The 25,455-nt window shown below is 42.0% G+C and overlaps 1 protein-coding gene across 1 annotated transcript in view; it reads left to right on the forward strand.

The window, feature by feature from the left end:
- Positions 1 to 1,182: 1,182 nt before the first annotated feature.
- usp28 (ubiquitin specific peptidase 28) overlaps positions 1,183 to 25,455 on the forward strand; it is a 31,574-nt gene continuing 7,301 nt past the window's right edge. The window contains exons 1-18 of the mRNA XM_080434664.1: positions 1,183 to 1,356; positions 4,416 to 4,490; positions 6,699 to 6,801; positions 7,091 to 7,187; positions 7,598 to 7,760; positions 13,743 to 13,829; positions 14,803 to 14,940; positions 15,486 to 15,556; positions 16,489 to 16,565; positions 16,690 to 16,838; positions 16,936 to 17,063; positions 17,341 to 17,436; positions 17,919 to 18,098; positions 19,078 to 19,283; positions 19,847 to 19,917; positions 21,529 to 21,757; positions 22,463 to 22,801; positions 23,662 to 23,828. Of these exons, the coding sequence (XP_080290790.1) occupies positions 1,303 to 1,356; positions 4,416 to 4,490; positions 6,699 to 6,801; positions 7,091 to 7,187; positions 7,598 to 7,760; positions 13,743 to 13,829; positions 14,803 to 14,940; positions 15,486 to 15,556; positions 16,489 to 16,565; positions 16,690 to 16,838; positions 16,936 to 17,063; positions 17,341 to 17,436; positions 17,919 to 18,098; positions 19,078 to 19,283; positions 19,847 to 19,917; positions 21,529 to 21,757; positions 22,463 to 22,801; positions 23,662 to 23,828 (2,430 nt within the window). The 5' untranslated portion in view covers positions 1,183 to 1,302. The remainder of the gene's footprint in view (positions 1,357 to 4,415; positions 4,491 to 6,698; positions 6,802 to 7,090; positions 7,188 to 7,597; positions 7,761 to 13,742; positions 13,830 to 14,802; positions 14,941 to 15,485; positions 15,557 to 16,488; positions 16,566 to 16,689; positions 16,839 to 16,935; positions 17,064 to 17,340; positions 17,437 to 17,918; positions 18,099 to 19,077; positions 19,284 to 19,846; positions 19,918 to 21,528; positions 21,758 to 22,462; positions 22,802 to 23,661; positions 23,829 to 25,455) is intronic.

Consider the following 25,455-nt stretch of genomic DNA (forward strand, 5'->3'; position numbering starts at 1 on the left):
AAAATGTCTAATAAAATACACTCATCTGTACATTAAAATATGAAGAAATGTACTTCTTCTTTGTACAGTATAGAGCTTGAGCAGCAAATAAACTAGCGCTGGAAAGTTTGCCGGAGCTGAAATTGATTTACCACGGCTCTGGTAAGGTGATCCAGCGATGGACAACGCTGGAGGAGAATATCCCCAGGGGTTTGTGTATTGGCCAGTGGTGAAAAAAGTACTCAATTTTTGCTTAAGTAAAAGTATCAATACTGCAATGTAGAAATACTTTCTTACAAGTAAAAATTCGGAATTTACTTGAGTAAAAGTACTCAAAAGTATTGGTATCAAAATGTACTTAAAGTACCAACAGTAGAAAGTACTCCCCATTATCCAGAATGTCCCATTTCAAATGTATAAACATCTTTTGAAAATACCACTGGTATTGGCACTTCATTGGTTCATTAGAGAACATCATGAACAGTTATAGGCTACTGTAGGTACTCATCTTTGAAGTTACAATGAAATACTTGCACTTATACTGCATATTTATTTGATATTGATATATTGATATATTTATCTATTTAAGTATAGGGCTTAGACAGATAATGTCACACTCCGGATTTTCACATGCTGTGTAGGCATTCATAATAATGCAGATTACTGCATGTTGCTCTTATAATACAACAGCACAAATATTTCCATATGGTAAACTGAGTCAAATTGCTGATCAGAAGAGTATGTCCATATGTCGAATAACATAACTAAATTAATGAATGAGCTGTTGTTGTGATACTGAAGCAGACAAACAACACCACTAGTGACAGGCTACTAACACAAGTGACAAGTAAACATACTAACACATGTTTTTATGTGATGGACTTTTTTTTAGAGTTGTGTTTACTCAATTATTGTTGGCACTCAGAGTGGAGTAGCCAATAGTTTACACAGTAGACTACACTTCTTTCTGACAATAATGATTGTACAACTTATTATTATTACTGAAATTGCTCTGATTTAGGCTAGTTAACTATGGCCATGTGATCCGAAGACAAATCATTCATATCTCTCACTATTGCAGCTTTGAAAATAAGATCCTTGTTGACCTATTGTGATAGGCTCTCCAGCTGCGCCAATCACAGTGCAGCAGTGCGGTCACTTCTTCCAGGCGCGTCTGTCTTGTGTTGTGTGCGTGTGTGAGTGTGATCTGCTGTGTGTGTGTGTGTGTGTGTGAGGAGGCGCGTTTGACACATGGAGTTGGTCTGACTCGAATCGCAGATCGCAGGCATTTTTTGGAAAACAGCTATAAATTTGGTTTCTGCCATGATGAAAGTTGATCAGATCAGTGCTAATGGGGATAATAACTCAACGGACCCGGTGAGGCAATGCTGTGTGGAACCAATGCTCATTTAACAAGTGTTTTCGGTTGAATGCTCTAACACCAACGACTAACCAAAACCAGGGATGGAGAGTAACTAAGTACATGTACTCAAGTGCTGTATTTACGTACACATTTGAGGAGTCTTTACTTTACTGGAATATTTATAATTTTCCGTACTTCTACTTCTACTCCAGAGGCAAATATTATAGGCTACTTTTACTCCACTACAATTATTTGAAAACGTACTAGTTACTTTGTAGATTTGGATTATTATTACAAAACATACATTAACCACTTCAGCCCTATATTCATATCGGCCATTTGAAAATCTACATGCGCACAATGCATTGTGAGCGAGCTTGTAGATCTGCTATTTTCAAAATATTAGTATCCATTTTATTGGCCTACTTTTGAAAACTTGTGAAATGGACATTGCTGAGTACTTTCTACTTTTTAAAGTACATTTATATACACTTTGATTACCTGACTTTTACTAGTAACAGAGTATTTCTACATTGCAGTATTGATACTTTTACTTAAGTAAAAAATGTGAGTACTTTTTCCACCACTGGCTAAACCACTAACCAAAACGACACTAAGCTTCACCAACCTAACAACAACATGATCTGTTTTTTTGGAAAGGTGTGTGTGTGTGACTCAAGGAAAAAGGCAACTGTAGTCTAATTTAAAATGTAAAATACTTTCATGTAGCTCAAAATCAAGATGGTCAAACGTAACCATATTTTGTCCAGAGCATTTAGACTAGACATGCTTTTGTCTTCTGCTCTGTTGATTCATGTAAACTATGCTGTTCTCCATGTAATTAAGCAAATGGTAGGCCTGTGAATAGCCACTTTTTTCAAACATGTTTTATATACGGTAGGCCAGATTAACAGATTACATAGACATCAAACATGTCAGTGTGTCAATGGCACCTAAAATACTTTTGACGTCATTCACACTGTTCAAGTCCTTGCTGGTTTGTGTCTGATGTGGACCAATGTCAAACGTGTGTGTGTGTGTGTGTGTGTGTGTGTGTGTGTGTGTGTGTGTGTGTGTGTGTGTGTGTGTGTGTGTGTGTGTGTGTGTGTGTGTGTGTGTGTGTGTGTGTGTGTGTGTGTGTGTGTGAGTGAGAGAGTGAAACACCCACTGCCTTTGTCACTCAAGTGAGGTGGCATGGTGAGTGGAATGATAAACAGAGGCCTGTGCTATCCATGTCAGGGGGCTCAAAATAGAGGCTCACCCAGAGAGGTCTCAGATAGCTACCCCCCCTCCCCCATATAAGTCTGCCCTGCATTCGCTGTATGCTTTGCAGAGACGTGCACGCTCTTGCATGTGAGCGCGTGTGTCTTTCTTCACACAGATACCCTGACCATGTCCACCTGCTGTTGGTGGGGTGCTGGTCTTTATATAGCCCTCCTCAACCCAGCAGGCCCATAATATGCTAATGTGGGTGTGTGAGTTCAAAACAGCTACCTGACGTATCGTGACTGACACCCTTCTCAGTGGCATGTTATTTGGCTGGCTATATAATCAAATATTGCCATTCTTTATTTATAGCCTTCTGTATAGTGCTTTAAAAATATTTTAGAAACAAGACACAAATTACAACAGAACAGATACAAAGTTACGTTATGAGACTAATCCATGGATGACATTAGATTTTACATTTAAAAAAGAGGATTTGCAGGTTTGCACTGCTGTGTGTGGATTAACTGATGTCCTCTAACATTTGAAACTTTGAAGAGGCTTCTAGACCTTTGTTGTTGACCTTGTTGTATTTAAAGATTAAGAATCCAGGACAGAAGCATGGTTACGCTACAGCATCTTATACTGGTTGTCGTGCTATACCCATATCACACCTACAGTAGGTCATAGTTGTCACAGCTGTATAATGCTTGATTTATAGTCCATCATACGATGGAGTCACGAGCCCAAAATAACAGATCTACAAGCTCACAAGGGGCTGTGGATTTATCATGTATTTATCAAGCTGAAGTCTGGCTCGACTGATGAAACCTACAGTAAAACCTGAAAATTCCTTTGTTGATATTTTACTGGTCAGACTTGTGCATCTTTTTCCGTTGAAAATACATATTTGTTGTATTGACCTACAAATTAACCTTAATGGAAGTTGTATTATTAGGGCAGGGGTCATCACAAATGCCGGCTTCGTGATGGTCATATTCGTCAAACTTTATTTTTGCCACGTACATACAAAATTATATTAGACCTACTGATTGAATACTTTATTTAGAAGATTTGCAGGGAAAAAGCACATGGAAGTACAGTTTACAATACAAGGTCAGCTAAAATGGATCGCTCATAAAAGCCGCAATGGCTTGTTACAAATGAGATCCCCAGGTACTCAATTCATGGAGACATTAAAAAACAGACAGATATACGCTACTATGCAGAACATCGTAAGAACATTTTAAAAGTAAGAAAAACAAAAATAAACAAAAAATATGTACAGTAAACAGTTCAGTGGGGGGGGCTAGGTTATGACTTTGACAGGGGCCAGTTTAAAATTGCAGCCTCCTGAAGGTATTTTTTTTGGGCAGTTTTGAAAGTGAGTAGGGTTTTACACTCCTTCACTACTTATTCCACATTTTTGTTGCATAGCAAGAGAACGAGTTCAACCCCTTGTTTGTGCCAAATCTGGGTTGGACATGATCAGTGGAGCTGCCTCTGGTGTTGTGATTGTGGACTTCCTAATGTTTCTCAGTGTCTACTGTCTATATGCTGCACATTTTAAAAAGTATTTCTGTATTCATTAAATCAGAAAACCTTGAGACTGGCAAGTCAGCCAGTATACAGACATCAACGCAGCATGGTTCAAGTCTAGTCTGTGTTTGGGATTTCAATAATTGGGTCTTATGTGTACAGTCAGTGCTTTCATAACAATACATGAACACAATAAGAATATTATTAAAAAGTATTTGCCACAGAAATGGACAAGTCTTGCCACGGACACATTTGCCCGTGTACGTACACATTGATGCAGGACAAAGTTTGACTTATTTTCCCTGCATGAATCCTTTGTCTCCTTCAGGGCCAAATGCTGCTGAACCAGTTGAGGGAAATCACTGGTATCCGAGACACAGAAGTACTCGACAGGGCGCTAAAAGTAAGCCACCTCCATCCAAGGAACATTTATGGATCTTACTGTGGTCAAAGGTGTTCTTTGATCATCTTACCACTGTGCAAACACATGACTGGCAGCAGTTTTACCTTCTGTTAACATGGCATGTTCCAAAACATGAAACCAAAGGAACAAAGCTCTAAATCAGTGCCAAAACATTGCCTTGGGTGGCTGTATTGGCAGTGAAATGGAGGCTTATTTTTGCAGTCTAAAATACACTATACATGTGTACAGTATCTAGATGTACACAATTTAAAATCCCCAAGTGTTCATTTAACTGAGATTGTGGGTATACTGAAACTGAATACAGACGTGAGGCTATACAATACATGAAGGCTGCTTAATAATCAGTGAATAGACTTGTAAGCTTATACACTAACACTAAAAGTTTTCATGTTGTTTCTCCGTGTTGGTTTTGTAGTTTGAATTGGGTTCTCTAAATTGTATAAAGTTCAAGTGTTCATAAATGATCAGTGTCACCAGCATTGTACTTTATCAACAACCGGCCACTTTGGTCCAAAGTAACAGTGACATTGACAAATATCAATGTGTCACATGAGCTTCAGGAGAATATGGATGAGAGGCAGAAGCAGGGCAGTATAATGCAAGGGGCATATTTACAAATTTACAATCAAGCAGTTAAGAAAGAATCAAGAATATACACTAGGAGATCAAGCACTAGGGATAGACACAAGGAGCTCTATTAAAAAGAAAGAAAAAGCCACCAAGATCAAACACTGGCAACATTCACAACAGACTGGCAAGGAGCACACATCACAGGCTAGTATAAATCGACACAATGGATTGACAGAACACAGGTGAACACGATGGACAATTAACACATCATTGGCTATTTTCACTATTAAATTGGGCTTAAAGGGTTAGTTCAGATTTTTGAGTATTTTCTGTAGGAAATACTTACCATTAATGTAGTGGTTGCAAAGGTATTAATTGATTGCCCGAGTCCCGTGGTCAGAGTTATGGTCAGTTTCTGATAAATATGAAGTAGTTCCGGTAGATTAGTAGATTTGCTGGGGGCCGCTCATTAAAAATAAATTAATTAAAAAAACTAGCGTCATTTGTATTGTTGACCTATTTCTACGATATAGAGCAGGTTTCGTTCAATTTCGACCCCTCTGTCACATCACATGGTACTATTTTTTGTGTCATATATTTTGTGCGTGAGTAGGCTGCCACGGTGCAGTGATTCTGGACACAAACATTAGTACCATGTGACAGAGGGGTCGAAATTTAACGAAACCTGCTCTATATGGTAGAAAAGGTCAACAATACAAATGACGCTAGTTTTTTAAATTAATTTATTTTTAATGAGCGGCCCCCACCAAATCGGCCCCCACCAAATCTACTGGTGAAATCTACTAATCTACCGGAACTACTTCATATTTATCAGAAACGGACCATAACTCTGACCACGGGACTCGGGCAATCAATTAATACCTTTGCAACCACTACATTAATGGTAAGTATTTCCTACAGAAAATACTCAAAAAATCTCAACTAACCCTTTAAGTGGTTTATTGATATTATCATAATGCATTTTTGTGTGTTTGAGTCCTGGTGAGACACCAATTTATATTTTTGGTCTCAGCTGAAAAAGATTGGGATCTAATGCTCTATTCTATTCAATATGGTGGCCCTGTTGATGTATCACTCCAAGCCAGTGCAGTATCTATGTGTATCTATGGGCCACAGAGACGAAGGACAACAGGAAACACTAGGACCTTTGCTTAAAAATAAAAGGAACACAACTGTAATGTAAAACCTAACTACAGTACAACAAAGAACCAGAAAATTAATATCAATACAAATTAAAATAACACAACACAACAAGGAGACAGATCATGACAAACAATGTGCAGTTCACTCACTACACACTATTTCAAAGTACTGGGAATTGTATATACTGTAGTTCATTTAGTACTGTTTTGTATTTGGAGACTTAAACGCTCTATTCTTAGTAATACTTAGTTACTTAGTAATAATCTTATAAAACTCTGAGTTACAACTGTACTTACAACTGTACTTTAACCGTTTAAACGTTTCCCCCCGAATATTAATGCTGGAGTTCAAGTGGTAAAAACTATCACGGGAGGCTGTACTCATCATGTCAGGAACTGTTAATCGAGTGGCATGAAGGACGACGGTTCTATCCCTATCTTTTATAACCATCAGGCCAGCAAGGGTGACATTGGCCATGCTGTTGGACTCTTGACAACACCGCTGACGGAGGTTCAAGACCCCGGTGATCCACAAGATGTCATCCCCAATGGAGAAGGTCGGAAACCACAGGGAAAAGTTATACATTTTGAAAGATTTTCTTAATGATTTAAAGATGTTAAGTGCTCATTTTAGCTTTAATGAAAAATGGATGTACTTGCCACCATATATACGTGGAACAGGAGTTAATTGTTTTTTTTAATCCCTAACAACTGAAGTATAGGTCGATTACCTTTACCTTTAGTGCAGCAATCAGGACGAGGAACAACAGCTGTGGAACTATTCTATGCACTTGAGTGCACAAAATCAATTGTGTTGTTTTGGTCCTTTCTGTATGTACTGTACAGTACGTCCAGGCGTTCTGAAAGATGAACTCCAAGCTGCCATCGAGCTCAGCCTGCAGGAGTCCAAAAAGGCTCAGGAGGAAGAGAGAGAATTAAACAGGTAACAGGCTCCTTGCTTCAATCCAAAACATTCACAATGTGACACTTAAGGTTGCTCTCTAACGGAAGTATACTGTGGTTGCTTGGGCCGTTAGGAAATTGTCATATGTATTTACCAATAGCTACACAAGGTGGGGTAATATAACTCTCTGGTGTTTAGGTGAGCTCTTATGTAAAAACCTATGAGATGTTAGATAAGAAGCTCCCATGATTCACAGGAGTACATAAGAGCGAGACTTATTTTTGTTAGGCCTCTATTAATTGAGTGAGAGTTCACAATAATGCTTATAAACATCATAAGCATACATTTGGCGAAATCGACTACTGACTCTTTTATGCTAATGGCCAATGACTGGCCCCAAGATCAGTGATTATGAGAAGTTCCCTTCTTACCATGTGATATCTTCCCAGGGCCCTGGAGGCCAGTGCTGAGGAGACCACATCAAGAGTGAAGCGGAAGCGAGGTGAGGTCCAGAATGAGATATGCAGTCCTGCAGACTGGATCCGGATGGACGACTGGCCGGTGGGGATCCGCAATGTGGGCAACACCTGCTGGTTCAGTGCCGTCATCCAGGTAAAAGATGAGGATCCTTTAGGAAATGGTGGAAGTTGCCATCTTCTCACCATGAGGAAATTGACATTCTTCACTGTAAAATGCATGGTCATCACACACATCACAGAATTATCATTGTACTGTAGGTCATGATTTGACCCAGCTTAGTGTGCAAACACCAACACCTGTTCTAATAGTGTCTCGCTGCTCCATTTGCAGTTGTGGTTTAAAATAATTCCCTTACTCGGCCGTGCACAAATATTTATAGTCTTGGAGGAGTTACAGTTGGTTGTAATGTCAGTAGGTCCAAGGGCATTGATACAGTACTTGTACTCAGCCAGAAAACGTCTTCCTGGCTCTTGCTTGTGTCTGTTAATGAGTCATGATGTTCTCCAGGGTCAGTTGTACCGTAGTTGGTGTTTCTGGATCAGGGCACACTTGAAAATCTGGAAAAGCGTTCGCAATTGCTGCCGTGTTAAGTGGTCAGATGGGTGGGCTGTGTGCATTTTCAGAGCATGTTTATTTACATGATCAATAAATCAATCGATTGTGAATCGATTGGATCAATGGAACATAGTATACTTTAAGTTCTTATGTATCGATATCACAATGAAAACCTTTTTTAAGGTTTTATAGAAAAAATACCATGACCTTTTCTTTTTACAATAACTTATTATGTTATGTTATAATTAAAATCTTAGTGTTTCGGCCCGGCCCACAGGTTGGTAATCGCTGGTGTGCACTCCAACTGTAACGGCCACTCTCGATTTCATGCCCTGACATTAAACTGAGCACAGACATACTGTACCTACAGTATAGCAGTAAGTTATTGAGCCATGCCTTTGCATCAACTGTATGCCATTCTAATGGAGTTACAGTATTGCATCAACAGGAGTACCTTGTTTTCCCCCCGAATCAAAATAAAAAAGCATCTTCACGTTCACAGTGTTTCTAATTCTGTTAAAAGTCCATTCCAGACTGAATTTAGCCAAGCCTATCGGGTGGCTCGGCAGACACCGGAGCCTTCATTGAAATGCATAGACTGCAAGGATAATTAAATAGTGCAGTGTTGTGATGATGGAGAGAGCAATGGAATAGCACAGGCCTGAAATGAGCTCATAGCCCGGCCGATTAGCACGGACATGAAGGAGTGCTCATTTGTCTCTATTTAACTCAGATATCGTCGCTGTTGTGTGGATACCTTGTATGTGCAAAACCACTTTTCAGGATAGATCCAATTTAGTTATTATTTCCTCCTCTTAATACTTTTCATTGGCCATATATTCATAAAACCTACAGACAGTAGTTTGTTAAAAAGGTTGAAGTACTGATAGTAATCATTGCTACAGAGCGTTTGTTCGGTCACAGGGGTCTCTCCAGCTCTTTAGTAAACAGAATATTCTACATTTTCAGGTAGGTGACACATTTTAAGCCAATCAGGAGAGAGCACTGAAAATGCATTTTCTGTTTAATAAAGAGCTGGAGAGACATGTTAGACTCCTTTTACTGAACAAACACTCTATAGCAATGAGGACTATCAGAATATAGAGCTATTTAACACTTATTTTAACCAAAGTAAATCACTTACCCTACCTTTAACCACTTTCTATTTTGACCAAAATCTTCACACAAAAATAGAGCAGGTCTACAACCTCCCAATGCGTTGCATCGTGACATGTTGTGAATTTGTAGATTGATGAAATAAAGGAAATGTGAGACAGATGTGATAGATGAATGAAGATGTATGGAGATACAAGGTTTCTGCCTGACAGTGACGATATGCCCTTCCACCGATTACACATTGAAAAGTAGGATGTGGGCTGTTATACTGTAGGAGAATTGAAACAGGCAAATTAGCCATTTAATTGTAGTTTGAATGCAAAAGATATCACACACTAATACCCAACTATGTATTCTGTTGTTGGCATCACTGTTGTCTGTTCTTTAATCAGTTTTGTTTTAGTATCAACAGTTTTTGACCCCTTGATAAAAAACACTTTTACCAGAAAAGAGTCATCATCGGATTAAGTGACCACATAACCCCTGATGTCCACTCATATTTCCACGCTTATCTTTTGTGGTATAAATTACAGTAAGATTTAGATAAGCTGTAATGTAATTTCCTAGGACAATGGGAAAGACGATACAGTGAGGTTTTCATAAGTGCTTAGAAGCACCACTGTGCGCCATACTGTATGACATAGAAGACTAATTGAATGAAATGGCTTTTATTGAAGCCGACGTTGATTCATTTACATTGCCATGAGAGGATGGCATGTGTAAAATATGAACTTGTTATTATTATTATTGCACATTTCATGCATAGAATGTTGCTCATACTTCTTTACAGTGTACTGAGAAATAACCAAGAAGTTGACCATCCATCCATCCATCTTCAACCGCTTATCCGGAGTCGGGTCGCGGGGGCAACAGTTCCAGCAGAGAGCTCCAGACCTTCCTCTCCTGAGCAACATTAGCAACTTCCTCCTGGGGGATCCCGAGGCGTTCCCAGGCCAGTGTGGAGATGTAATCCGCCCATCTGGTCCTTGGTCTGCCCCGGGGTCTCCTCCCAGTGGGACGTGCAGCGAGGACCTCCCTAGGGAGACGCTCGGGAGGCATCCGTACTAGATGCCCGAACCACCTAAGCTGGCTCCTTTCCAAGCGAAGGAGCAGCGACTCTACTCCGAGTCTCTCCCGGGTGACCGAACTTCTCACCCTATCTCTAAGGGAGATGCCAGCCACCCGTCTGAGAAAACTCATTTCGGCCGCTTGTACCCGCGACCTTATTCTTTCGGTCATGACCCACACTTCATGACCATAGGTGAGAGTAGGAACGAAGATTGCTCGGAAGACCGAGAGCTTTGCCTTCTGGCTCAGCTCTCTTTTCGTCACCACAGTGCGGTACAGCGACTGCAATACCGCTCCTGCTGCTCCGATTCTCCGGCTGATCTCCTGCTCCGTCCTCCCCTCACTCGTGAACAAGACCCCGAGATACTTAAACTCCTTCACCTGGGGCAAAGCCTCATTCCCTACCCGGACTGCACAATCCACCGGTTTCCTGCTGAGAACCATGGCCTCAGATTTGGAGATGCTGATTTTCATCCCAGCCGACGCACACTCGACTGCGAACCGATCCAGTGAGAGCTGAAGGTCCCGGACCGATGGTGCCATCAGGACCACATCATCCGCAAAAAGCAGTGACGCAACCCTTAGCTCACCGAACCGTATACCCTCTCCGCCACGACTTCGCCTCGAGATCCTGTCCATGAAAATCACAAACAGGATAGGTGACAAGGCGCAGCCCTGTCTGAGACCAACCCCCACTGGAAAATAATCCGACTTACTGCCGAGCACACGGACACAGCTCTCGCTTTGGGCGTACAGAGATTGGATGGCCCTCAACAAGGTCCCCCTCACCCCATATTCCCGCAGCACCTCCCACAGAAACTCCCGGGGGACCCGGTCATATGCCTTCTCCAAATCCACAAAACACATGTAGACCGGATATGCATACTCCCAGGCCCTCTCCAGGATCCCTGCCAGAGTAAAGAGTTGGTCAGTTGTTCCACGACCAGGACGGAAACCACATTGCTCCTCTTGAATCTGAGGTTCGACTATCGGCCGGACCCTCCTTTCCAGTACCTTGGCATAAACTTTCCCAGGGAGGCTGAGTAATGTGATACCTCTGTAATTGGCACACAACCTCTGGTCCCCCTTTTTGAAAAGTGGGACCACCACCCCAGTCTGCCACTCCCTCGGTACTGTCCCAGACTTCCACGCGATGTTGCAAAGACGTATCAACCAAGACAGCCCCTCAACACCCAGAGCCTTCAGCATTTCTGGACGAATCTCATCAACCCCCGGAGCTTTGCCACTGTGGAGTTGTTTAACTACCTCAGTGACTTCCTTCCGGGAGATTGACGCCGATCCCCCATCATCCTCAGGCTCTGCTCCTGTCAGGGAGGGTGGGTCTGATGTCATTGGGTTTAGGAGTTCCTCAAAGTGTTCCTTCCACCTCCCTACGACTTCCTCACTTGAAGTCAGCAGAGCCCCATCCTTGCTGTATACAGCTTGGATGGTTCCCCGCTTTCCCCTCCTGAGGTGCCGTATGGTCGTCCAGAACAACTTTGGTGCCGCCCGAAAGTCCTTCTCCATGGATTCCCCGAACTCCTCCCACACCCGCTGCTTAGCCTCCGTCACAGCTGTGGCTGCCGCCCTTCGGGCCTGTCGGTACCTTGCAACTGCCTCTGGAGTCCCCTGGGATATCATACCCCGATAGGCCTCCTTCTTCAGTCGGACGGCTTCCCTGACCACCGCTGTCCACCAGGGTGTTCGAGGGTTACCGCCCCTTGAGGCACCTAAGACCTTCTGACCACAGCTCACAGCCGCAGCTTTAGCAATAGAGGCTTTGAACATTGCCCATTCCTGTTCAATGCCCCCAACCTCCACAGGGATGCCAGAGAAGTCCCGCCGGAGGTGGGAGTTAAATTCCTTCCGAACAGAGGTCTCCTCCAAACGTTCCCAGTTCACCCGCACTACACGCTTGGGTTTGCCAGGTCTGTCCAGAGGCTTCCCCCGCCATCTGAACCAACTCACCACCAGATGGTGATCAGTTGACAGTTCCGCCCCTCTCTTCACCCGAGTGTCCAGAACATGCGGCCTCAGATCAGCTGATACGATTACAAAATCGATCATTGATCTTTGGCCTAGGGTACTCTGGTACCAAGTACACTTATGAGCATCCTTATGTTTGAACATGGTGTTTGTTATTGTCAGTCCATGACTAGCACAGAAATCCAATAACAAACCACCACTCAGGTTCAGATCAGGGAGACCGTTCCTCCCAATCACGCCAGTCCAAGTATCCCCGTCATTGCCCACGTGTGCGTTGAAGTCCCCCAGCAAGACTATGGAATCCCCCACCGGAGCCCCATGCAGGACCCCATGCAGGGTATCCAAAAAGGCCGAATACTCTGAACTCTTGTTTGGCGCGTACGCACAGACAACAGTCAGAGTTTTCCCCCCATCAACCCTTAGGCGGAGGGAGGCGACTCTCTTGTCCACCGGGGTGAACCCCAACGTGATGGCACTCAACCGGGGGCTTGTGAGTATCCCCACACCCGCCTGAGACCTCACACCCTGAGCAACTCCAGAATAAAACAAGGTCCACCCCTTGTCCAGGAGTTTGGTTCCAGAGTCCTTGCTATGTGTGGAGGCAAGCCCCACCAGGTCTAACCGGTAGCGCTCTGCCTCCCGCACCAGCTCAGGCTCCTTCCCCACCAGCGTAGTTACGTTCCACGTCCCAAAAGTCAGCCTCTGCTGCCCCTGATTGGTCCGTCTGGAACCTCTGCTGTCACTGCCACCCATCTGACAGTGCACCCGACCCCACTGGTTCCGATCGCGGGTGGTGGGCCCACGTGGCGGCGAAGATCTGCCCACGTTCCTTCTTCGGGCTGTGCCCGGCCGGGCTCCGTGGTTAGCCCGGCCACCAGGCGCTCGCTGACGAGCCCTTCCTCCGGGCCTGGCTCCAGAGGGGGGCCCCGGGCTTCCTCCGGGCCGGGTCGCATCACTTCGTCTTGAATTGTCCATGAAGTGTTTGGTGAACCATTCTTAGTCTGGCCCCTCCCCCGAGACCACTTTGCCATGGGAGACCCTACCAGGAGCACTAGGCTCCCGACAACACAGCTCCCAGGTTCATTGGGGCACACAAACCTCTCCACCACGGTAAGGTGATGATTCATTGGAGAGGTTGAAGAAGTTGACCAACAAATGTTAATTATACAATTACAATTATACAATTATATAATGCTGGTATTTAGTTTGACATTATGATATTGAAAATCTAAGTTTGTTTATCCTCAGGGGGGAAAAAACAAGACATTTTGTTCAGGGCAATTAAACATACTTATTTGTGGAATGAATACAAGTACAATTCTCAAGTTCGAAAGGATGTAAATGATTGCATTAGAATAATATCCCTTTTTTTCCTTGTATTGTTGGCAGTCACTGTTCCATCTGCCTGTCTTCAGGAGGCTGGTTCTCAGCTACAGTCTGACAGAGCAGCTGTTGGAGAAGTGCAAGAGCCAAGCAGTGAGTACAGTATACTATACCAACATTACCATTAATCCCTTAAGACCGGGAACGCATCTGTGTCATTTGAAGTTTCTTTTTGGCTATTCAAAAATAGCTACAAGCTCGTAGCGAGCTTGTAGATCTGCTATTTTTTTTTAAATCGTGAACATTTGTGCAATTTGACCGATTCTACAAATGTCCTAAGTTTTTTGAAAGAACGTATGTTGCTATATCAGTGGTTCTCAAACTTTTTCATGTCAAGGACCCCCAAAATGTATTTGGCCGTGGACCCCCATCTCAAAATGGTTAGTTCCAGGGACTCCCAGAAGCAAGGATTTGAGTTAAAAATGTTGGCTTTAAAAAATATATATATTCAAAGATTTGCAAACATTTTCAAGATAAAAAATTATAATAGCAGATCTACAAGCTCGTAGCGTGGCACCGGGTGCCGCGCTATGAGCTTGTATATCTGCTATTTTTGAATAGCCAAAGTAATCTAAAATGACACAGACGTGTTCCCGGTCTTAAAGGGTTAATGAACCATTAATGAACAATGAATACATTAGATAATGTATGATACTATGAAAATAATTAAGTAATCATCAATGGGCTGTTAATTAAGCATTAGATAATAGCTGGGGGTGCATAGTGGCTCAGCCGGTTAGTGCACAGTTTGCATCTGTATGTTTCTTTGTGAGCACAAGGACCAGGGGTCGGTTAGAATCCGACCCCGATCCGACGTGAGACAAGACGTCTCACGTCTCTCTCCTCTCTCTCTGCCCTTGGTTTAATGTTTCTCCCTTATTGTAAAGTGTTAGCATACTCTATGTGTCATCAGTAATTCTGATGAAAAGTAGAAATGTTGCGTGTGATTCAACTCGGCACTCAAACAACCACAAAATTAAAAATGTTTTATGTCACACACATTTCCATGATTTGTCTAATTTTAGTCAGTTACAAATGTGTTACAAGTGTGCGTTTGTCTTCACAGGACAAAAGGAACATCGCTTTCATGCAGGAGCTGCGTTGTCTGTTTTCTCTCATGATGGCTTCCACACGCAAGTTTGTGGATCCATCTGCTGCTGTGGAGTTACTGCGAGATGCCTTCAGGACCAACGAGGCCCAGCAGGTACGTCAGACACGTGTACACAATTACATGGACCCTTACTGTATGTAGACAGACTTCAGAGATAACTTGGTTAAAGTGGTGCATACATTTGAAATGTTAAAATTAACCAATGTCATACTCAGTATGACAATATGACAATTGTCCGTCCATTATCGGCACGACAGGACAGGGTGAATTGAAGCAATGGCTTCAATACTCACCAGATTAATGATATTCTTCAATAAAAATAAATAACAAATTAAATTCTATACCATATTATGTTGTAAATATTAATAAAAAAAAAATAATAATAATTTCAATTTCATATGTATATCAATTACACTATATACAATAACAAAGATATACTCCCAGTTACAAATATCTTCAATGATACATTATTATTGTTATTATTCAGTTTTTCAAATTCAACTACTGCCCTCTAGTGGTCTTACACCAAATGTGTCTTTTTGGTCTTGAGCTGGATAGTTTGGGAACTCACAAACACCACAAATGCATGAGCCGCCACCCCCCAATATAATGCATCTTTTCTCTCCTGTTGATTCTAGGATGTCAGCGAGTTTACGCACAAACTTCTGGACTGGTTGGAGGATGCCTTTCAGTTGTCTGCCAATGGAAAGTACGTATGTTACGGTCCTCTGTTATGGTCCTAAGAGCTTTCCTCTATTAAGGGTGGTGACTGGTCCCGCAGTTTAGTTACTTCTCTGTTAGCTAGAGAACAACATGACACAAGGCAGTGTCACACTGCATTTCTGAAATGTATAGAGAAATACAATTGCTGAGGTCAAGTACACGTGGCTGGAAGATTTGCATCATGATTCATGACTGATAGACCTAAGCTAGACAAGCCAGTACACGAACAGACTGTATGCTGTGCATACAGTCATGAGATAAAGAGAAAGATACATATGCACATTATATACCTAGACCTATATGATGTTCTAATAAGCAGGTGAGTTGTACTTCGACAGTGGCATTCCATGTTTGCAGTATGTTTGAGAGTTCCTGGCATCACAAGCATAATCATGCTTAAACAGCTCCCAGAATTAATCATTTCAGTACAGATACTGGTATGCATGGCTATCCTCAAATACATTATATAATGTAGCATTATGTACATCATTTAAATAAATGTTTTATTTTAAGCATTTACATAGTTCAAAGTAAAGTGAATTACCCAGGCACCCCGTTTCCATAGTGTTATTTTATAAATGGGTTCCACTGAGAGTTGAGTGCGATACAAGGAAGTCTCAGTATCAAGTGAGAAACATTTCATCTCAATTATTCGGTTTTCTTTATTGTTTGCATTAATGTAAGTGATAGTAAACTGAAAGCACAGCACACCATGCTGCCATGTCAGGTAAATTGACACATTAAAAAAGAAGAAGAAAAACTTAATTAAAGTGTTTATTGGACATGTTTTGCTTACACATGAGACATACAGTATGGCCTTTACTCTGACTTGTTACTAATTAGACTGACTATGGTAATTGCCTTAGTCAATGTATTGAATTAACCATTGTGGACATTATTATATTGTTTTACTTTCAGAAATCCAGAGGACAAACTGGAAAACCCCATGGTCCAGCTTTTCTATGGTACCTTTGTGACAGAGAGAAGACATGAGGGTATGAATACAAATTTTGGTTTTGTTGTTGTTGTTGTTGTTGTTGTTGTTGTTGTTGTTGTTGTTGTAGTGCCACTGTATTGTCTACCTGTAATTCACTCCAACTATATTCTTATTGTGTATAGGTAAGACATTATCCAACATTGAGCAGTTTGGCCAATATCCTCTTCAAGTCAATGGTTTCAATAACCTGGATGAATGTCTGGAGGGGGCCATGGTAGAGAAGGATATCGAGTCCCTACATTCGGATCAAACCTCTTTACCAAGTCATGAGGTGATAATAATTATTATTATTTAATTTACAAATTCAACACAAATAGAGTGACTTATTTGTTCTTACTAACAAATATTTTTTTTGGGGGCGATTGCAGAGATGGTTCTCAAAATTACCACCAGTCCTGACCTTTGAGCTGTCAAGATTTGAGTTCAATGCCCAGCTTGGACGCCCTGAGAAGATCCACAAGAAACTGGAGTTCCCACAAATCGTCTACATGGATCGGTAAGACTTTCACTTTTCACTCCTCTTCTGAGAGAGTCTGTGCATGTAGAATCACAATTGTGTGTGTGTGTGGATGCGTGCGGATGCGTGCGTGCCTGTATCTGTAACAAAACACATTTTGAAAGTGATCGATGTATGAAACAAGTGGTACTGATATGAGAACTATGAAGTTTAAAACGTCATCCACAAATACAGACACTCTAAACAGGCCAAAGATTAACTAAAGATGCTGCTACTGCGCACATTTAATTTTTTAAATGGCCATTCTTGTGTACAGATACCTTCACAAGAACATTGAGCAGACCCATGGGAGGAGAGGTGACGTGAAGAGACTGAAGGACCAGCTTGCTATGCTTCAACAGAAACTTGAGTGGTGAGTTGACTGCTGAGGCAGTTTGAAATGCGAGAACAACGGGCCTGGCCAATGTTTATTTGCAGTATTGCTGTGGACAAGATCTGTTTTAGGAGATACACTGCTCTCCATTGAAGAAGATCCCCTCTGTCTATATTCATCCTTAATTTAATGCAAATTTACTGGACGACCGTGTTTTGCAATTCAGTTTGCATTTCTATTTTGTAAAAATAGAAATGACAATGTTACAGTACATGTTAATAAAAAATATTCAATTCTCTCTCTATATGTATTCATGTATTTATTTTAAGCCATTTTGCAATAGGCTATTTGGGTGTCCTTGACATGGAAAAGTTTGGGAACCCCAGGCCCATTATTCTGAAACCAGCTTTAATTACAGATAATCTGACTTTCTCTATAATGCATTATAGCAAGCATGCTTGTATGGTATGTATCCTAATTAGTGACCCAGTTATCCTAACCCCATCTATGTTCATTCATAGCTACAAAAACTATGGCTCGGGACCTACAAAGTATCCCTTGGCTGACATGTTGCAGTATGTTCTGGAGTTCGCCACCACCAAGCCCACCAGTGCATCCCCAGCCGAGGACCTGCGAGCCGCTGCCTCTTCACCAACACCCTCCAGTCAGACCCCCACAGACCTCCTCTCTGAAGACACCAGGTAGGACCCCCTGTTGTACATATATATTTTTCTACTACATAATGTCTGTCGCAAGTCTTTGAGTTTCAGTGGTTCTCAAACTTTGAATTTCAAGGACCCCCATGACTCTGAGAGTGATTGAGGGGTCCATTTGGTTCCATTCGTACACTCTCAGAGGTACAGGCCTGTAAGGGTCCCTTTGGAACCCCCGCAAGGAACCCTGAGGGTTCGCTGGACCCCGCTTTGAGAACCACTGAGTTATACTGAGCGTAGAAAACGGGGGAGGCATCTGTGTGTAAATGCATGCTTACTTACTGCTGTGCAAGATGATCCAACCTTAAAGGAGAATTTTGGACTAAAGTTTTCTTACCTTTTCTATGACGTTATGATATCTTAGGATGAATGGTACAGTAGAACATTTTCATAACTCCACCCCTGAACCACAGAACACTGTCCCCAAAAAAAATAAAAAATAAAAAAACAGAAGTCTCGCTAGACGAGATTGAAATCTCGAGATTTCAATCTCGTCTAGCGAGACTTCTGTTTTTTTTTTTTTTTTTTTTTTGGTTGCATAATGTTCTGTCACTATGAACGTCAGATCTCACAAAAAAAAAAAATTATTACTATTAAAATATGTGATCTAACCTAAGGCCTATCCGCGCACCTTTTAAGCTGTGGCGGCTCAGGGGTGGAGTTATGACATTTTTCTACTGTACCATTCATCCTAAGATATCATAACGTCATAGAAAAGGTAAGAAAACTTTAGTCCAAAATTCCCCTTTAACTACATGAACCCTAGCATCCCTGTCCTGGGAATGTCATAATAGGCGAACATTCAGCAAACATTCGGCAAAGAGATTTGGTGTAGAGAGTAAAAAGTCAGCTGAATTAAGGATAAAATGAAATTTTGTATTATGCGGCTGAGTTAATAATAATTTAGTTCCCCGGTGGAAACCAACAAACAGATATTTCTGATGTCCTCTTGTATTGTCCCTGTCAGTCATTCTCAACCAGGAGACACCGGTGAAGTGGAGGGCTTGGTCTCCAGTTGCCAGAGGACGCCCATCTACAAGCCTTTCACCCAGTGCAGACACCCCAAGGACTACCCACCTCACCCAGCCCCTCACAGTGTCAGCGAAGAAGAACTACATTTTGTTAAGAGCTGCTTGCAGCGTTGGAGGACTGAAGTGGAAAACAACATAAACGGTGTGCTATTCCAGACATTAACGCCACGAATATGGTTTATTATTGACCACTTGAACCCCAGCATCCATATTGTGGGGTCAACATTGGCCAAAAATAGCCGATCTTTGCTTGTGCCTCGGCTATTTTTGCCGAAGAGATTTGGTGTACAGGAAAAGAAGCCAACACAGGTCCAGTTGACTAAGTCTAGACTGAGGGTTGAAGTGGTTAAGAATAGTCCAGATATAGCTCTATACTTAGCCAATAATCATTATATTGGAGGTTACTGTCATGGGAATGGCAGTGCTGCATAATGACTGGATGAACTCCACTAGGCCACAACTATAACACATTAATTATGAAGTTGTATTTTGCCATATTGTACAAGTGACTGGTGAAGAAAACAATAACAACACTATAACAAAAAATTTGCCACTGCCCAGGGAAGTGGACACTTACATCTTGGCGGCTATAAATTAATTAAGGACTTTCTTGCTATACACTTAAGCGTGTGTCTTTCTATCTGTGTTTGAACCAAACCCCAGGTGCACAGTAATGATGGGTGTTTGTCTCTCTCTGTGCTTCAGAACTGAAGGCCAGCATTGACAGGGTCAGCCAAACGCTGGAAGGCATGTACACAGATAACAGCCTCTGTCAGGTAAGCTCCATGCCTGATACTCACCTAAAACGTTACGGCAGATGGCAAATCAATCTCATGCCTCCTAGCCTCACACTGTGCACTCACGAATGAATGTTCAATGTTCAACGAATGTTTGCCTCTTATTGAATCACTGTCACCAACTCAAGTGACTAGCTCTTGCAACGTTTTCTTTTGCTATGTATTTAGAGGCTGGTAATAGTTTTACATTACTCTAGTTACACTGGAGAATTAATCTTGGTAGAATATATACTTACCAATATATATACCAATATTTACATTGTTTTGCTGATTTATGGTATGTTCTGTACATATTATAAATTGTGCATGTGCTTGTCCACTAATATAAATTGAAAAATAAGTCTGTGTCACAGCCTTAATGTTGCAGTGACTGTTGTGTTTTGACATTTGATTCACTAACCTTTAGCAACACTTACAGAAGCTATTTATAAATAAAGCAGTCACATGGAAGATGGAAATAGAGCGTCAGTCTGTCATCTGAAATACTCCTTATAGCCTCTGTTCTACATCCTGTGAACTAGCTAACAGTGATGTTTATGATATTGGGTTCATAGTTTTGGAACGTATCCTAAAGCACATGCATGTCAACATGATTTTTGAAACACTCTTGTGTCTGGATAAGTTAGACAGAGGAGAACTTTTGTAGATGAGCTCCCAGTGCAAACCCTAAGTAAGACATTCTCTGAGTGATTGTTGGTGAGGTCGAGGGTTATTGGGTTGCTTATTAATTTGTTAGATCTACAGAAAAATCGCAAAACGAGACAAGGCAAGCCTAGTTCAGTCAGACCCTATGTACAGCTGGAACATTTTCTGTCAGAAACAAAACCTTGTTACATTCTAATTGGAGGACTGGTGAACTGGAAGTTGTCAATCTTTATAGATGTTAAATTACGTGAATGCGTGTCTATTTTTGTCTAATAATATTATAAAGGCTTGTCTGTATTCTGTCCAGTCACTTGCTATAAACTAAAGCAATGTTGAACTGGCTGAACCTTGCTACCGAGGCATAATGCATTCCCAAATATTGTGAATTGGCTCCATCTGTTGCTTCTGTGAATGAGGAAAGTGATTCCTTTTAACTTAAAAACTATCTCAAAGTAACGCAATTGTTGTTTGCATTCATTTATATGGTAAAAGTACATTTTTTTGCTGTTAAATAATGGATTTACTAATTCTGCTTTTTCTTTCTCACGGAGCACAGAAGCAACAGATAAATATGATACACAATATTTGATCATATCATACTACTATATACTATCACTTTCAACCAATATGAAATATGTGCACATTAATGGCCGTGAACTAATGGAGATGCCCTTTTCTGATGCCCTGATGAAGGCCAGTTGCCTTAGGTCTATGTTTTTTTAATGACAGTGTAACTCTTTGGCATATTTGTCTTCCCACAATACCACAGTATATGCATACTGTACATTATACTATATGTTAAAAATGTATAACAAACAAATGTCATTACAATACAATCTCTAGCAACTGGTGAGGGGCATCACTGGACAACACTTGTTGTTTGGATCAACTACAACAATTTTACCCATAACAATGACACCTTTCCTCCACAATGTTGCTGCTTAGGTGCCATACAGGCTCCATGCGGTGCTGGTCCACGAGGGACAGGCATCTGCAGGCCACTACTGGGCCTATATCTATGACCACGCCAACCAGCGCTGGATGAAGTACAATGACATTTCCATCAGTGAATCGTCTTGGGAGGAACTGATGCGGGAATCCTATGGTGGCATGACCAACGCCAGTGCCTACTGTCTCATGTACATCGACGACAGCCGGCCCAACCTCATCGCAGGTAGGCTAGGCTCATGTGTGTCATCCAATTGTGTCTCTTATTGAGCAGCCACCCTGTCATTGAATTATTGGCTTAGGAATGCGATAAAAACTAAAACATCTCCATGAATTCAAGGCTTCATGGGTGCGTAATTGTTTGAAAATTAGTATTTTTTGGGGTGAACTACTCCTTTAAGGTCTCAGGTTCTTCTGTATCCTTGGATTAACATGTGACTCTGATAACGGATGCCACACCTCATTGTGTATTTTTGCTGTTCTTCACATGCCATTAATGTTCCTGAAAAGTTTTCTTAGAATAATATAGAGTCAGCCTCACACTGGTGCACTGCTACAGCTCATTTGTCAGCAGCAGGGCATATTTTAGTCACATTTGTATCCAAAACCAAGAGATTATTTTTCAATCAGCAATTGCTGCCCATGAAATAATGTTTACAGCTCTATGAAAAGGCACCTTAAGTTTTGCTTGCCTAGACTGTAATTTGTTCGGTGTGCAGAATCCTTAAATATGCAAGCAAAGATGTTCGAAGGAATTCTTCAAGGGAATTCTAATGACAGTGATCGTGACAATGTTCAGTGTATTTTACACTATCCAATACTATGTTGTGAAGACTAATCATGGCTTGAAAATGGGTTTAATTTTGGATTGCTTAGGTTCAGAGGAATGTTTTTACTCTTCTAACTGATAGCCTGTCCCCCCCGAATCCAGAGCACACAGATGACGAGACAGGCCAGGTCCTGCATGGCATGGACTCCCTGCCTCCTGTCCTCAAACGCTACGTCCACGAAGACAACCGTTGGTTCCAGCAGGAGATCAGCGAGTGGGAAGAGCAGTTCTGTCAGCAGGCGTCCCAGCAAGGAGAGCACGCTCCGGTGGCAGCCTCGGTCCCTCCAGAGGCCCTCAGGCCCAGTCAGCCCCTGACACGGCAGACACGTGCCGAGTCAACAGAGCTCCCAGAACTCCCAGCAGAAGAGGATCAGACACCTACTCCAGAGACGGAATCAAATGAGGGACTGGAGACCCCGGAGCCCGGGGATGAGGCTGAAGGTCTGTGTTGAGAGATTTCATCAACCACTTGAACCCCAGCATCCATATTCTGGCATATTAACAGGATAATGGTGCACAGTATGTTTATGTATAACATGAGTGATCAGTGAATAGATATTGACAGGTATTGACACTGGTATGGTCCTTTAACTCATTCAGTGCCACTGGCCAAAATTCATTGTAAAAAAGTGCCATTCAGTGCCACAGCCAAAATTCATTGTAAAAAAAAAGTGCTTAGGAGCCGAGATACAGCCTTTTTCAGTAAGAAGTTAAACAAGAAGTGAATGGAGCAGAACATTTTCAAATCATCATATCTTGGGTTCTGAACATTTTCCCCCCCCCCAAAAAAAATATTAAAAAAAATATATATATATGTAATTTTTTTTGACGTTTTAGACGTCCAGTGGCACAGGGCTTATTACAACGGACGTTTTAGACGTCCAGTGGCACAGGGCTTATTACAACGGACGTTTTAGACGTCCAGTGGCACAGACTGCTTAAACTTTTACATTTTACATTTTGATCAACTCACATCACTCAATCAATGGCAGAAGACAAAATAGCACTGTTTACTCTCATTATCACTTTCAGATTGAAAGAACGGCAGTCTTTTCTAATGCATGTTTAGAAAAAAAAGCAAACAATAACAAGCACTAAGAGAAGGCTGTGGAGATGAAATGTATTCTATGGACACAGGATTTAAAGACTTACGGTCTATTTCGGTAAATAGACTAACCCAGTTCCACATCTATGAAACCTCATTATATTGGGTTGGACAATCTTTGAATGTTTTACCATCTTCGATGTTGTACGATCACCTGATTCACTCATGGCCCCTCTCATTCCTCTACAACCCCCAGAGCGCTTCCACACCCCGGACTCTTTCACCTCACAGACACAGGAGGACGTTCCTTGCTGTGAGCCAGACGAGAGCAGCGGAGCTGTCACAGCCACGCTGTGCCGCTGCCAAGATTCCACCTCGGCTGCCACCACCCCCATTCCTGAGGAGGGGCAGGAAGAGCACCAGGTGGGCTACCACTTATCACCCCACACCACCCCACCCCACCCCACCCCACATACCCCCCTGTCCATAGGAAATGGGTCAACGTCAAATTAGGTCACATACATTGTGGAATGCAGCTCCCATTTCACCACTTCCAGCACAGTGACATATAAGATCAACCCCCGCCACAGGGTGGAGCTATTGAGGCTGAGCAGGGCACGGATATAGGACAGTGGTTCCCAACATGTGGGCAGAGGCCCACTGTTTGGGCCGTGAGGATATTGCTAGTGGGCCCCAAAACATTTTATAAAACTCTAAGATTTTTTGCACTCGACCCACTCATCTGACCACTTAACAGGGTGGGTCGCGAATGCTTTCGAGATTTTCAAGTGGGCCCTGATCCAGAAAAGGTTAAGAACCACTGATATAGGACACTGGTAACTTATTTAATCATTACGACTCTGTATGACGGCATTGCACAATGTCCAAATCTGTATGATGTAATACAAAATAAATGCGTTTTAAAATGTAGTTATTATGAAAGCCTTGGCATATAGCAATATGTATATTTACTTATTCCCATTATTCCTGCATGACACTGTAAATGCTATGCCCCCCAAAAATATACCACTTTAATACAGACCCATAAAATGTGGGTGATTCTGCAGCATTTGCTCTTTATTATCTTGTGTCTTCTTTACTTTATAAGGGCATTGTATGCTTGCTGCATTTACCCAAGTATAAACAAGGTGACAGTCAGATCCCAATAATGTGATTAATCCTAGTTGATCCTCAGTAAGGTCCAAACTGCTCCACACAGCCCTGGGCTTTACCTCAACCCCATCATGATAGGTCAATGACGCTGATTTTCTCACTGTCACTAATCCAGTGGTTCTCAAAGTGGGGTCCGGGGACCCCCAGGGGTCCTTCAGGGGGTTCCAGAGGGTCCCCAGCAAAATGTGTTAAATAGTGTAGCATCAAAATTAGTTTAAACGATTTAGCCCTACAGTGGCGCCGGCTATTTGAAAATACCAGATCTCACAACGTGTTGTGTGAGCTTGTAGATCTGCTAATTTCACAAAATCTTGAAAAAATCGTAAACATTTTGAATATTTTTCAAACATTTTAACAACACAAACGTTGTATGGGGTGGTCCCTGGCACAAACTTTCAGATAGGGGTCCGCGGCCAAACGCATACTGTATCAATTTTGGGGGTCCTTGACATGAAAGGTTTGAGAACCTCTGGCCCAATCAGTTTGGCAGGGGGGTCAGATAAGACTGAAGTGGCCATGCTTTAAAATAGAGCATGTTTTCATTGCCCTCCCTGTATGTTCTAGAAAGAGCTTAATCGTGCTCATGCCAACTGGAATGTTCCACACTGGTCCGCCTGCTAGGGTACTTACTAAAATAGAACGAGACAGATTCAAAGAATGCTCATAACATTGTAAACATTCAGGAACAATTACGTATTTTTCTAAAGAACGATCATTTTGGAGATACTTTCCAGATATTATTACTTAGACTTGCATCCTATATAGATGAATAGACATGCAAGCTCCTCCCTATGCAAGCATATTGTGATCATCTTATTAGTGATCATATATTCTTGATGAGTGGAAGAATATGGAAGCATCAACGTTGAATCCAACA

This window comes from Gymnoscopelus braueri (genome assembly GCF_963280865.1).
Source record: "Gymnoscopelus braueri genome assembly, chromosome: 8".
Taxonomy (NCBI): domain Eukaryota; kingdom Metazoa; phylum Chordata; class Actinopteri; order Myctophiformes; family Myctophidae; genus Gymnoscopelus; species Gymnoscopelus braueri.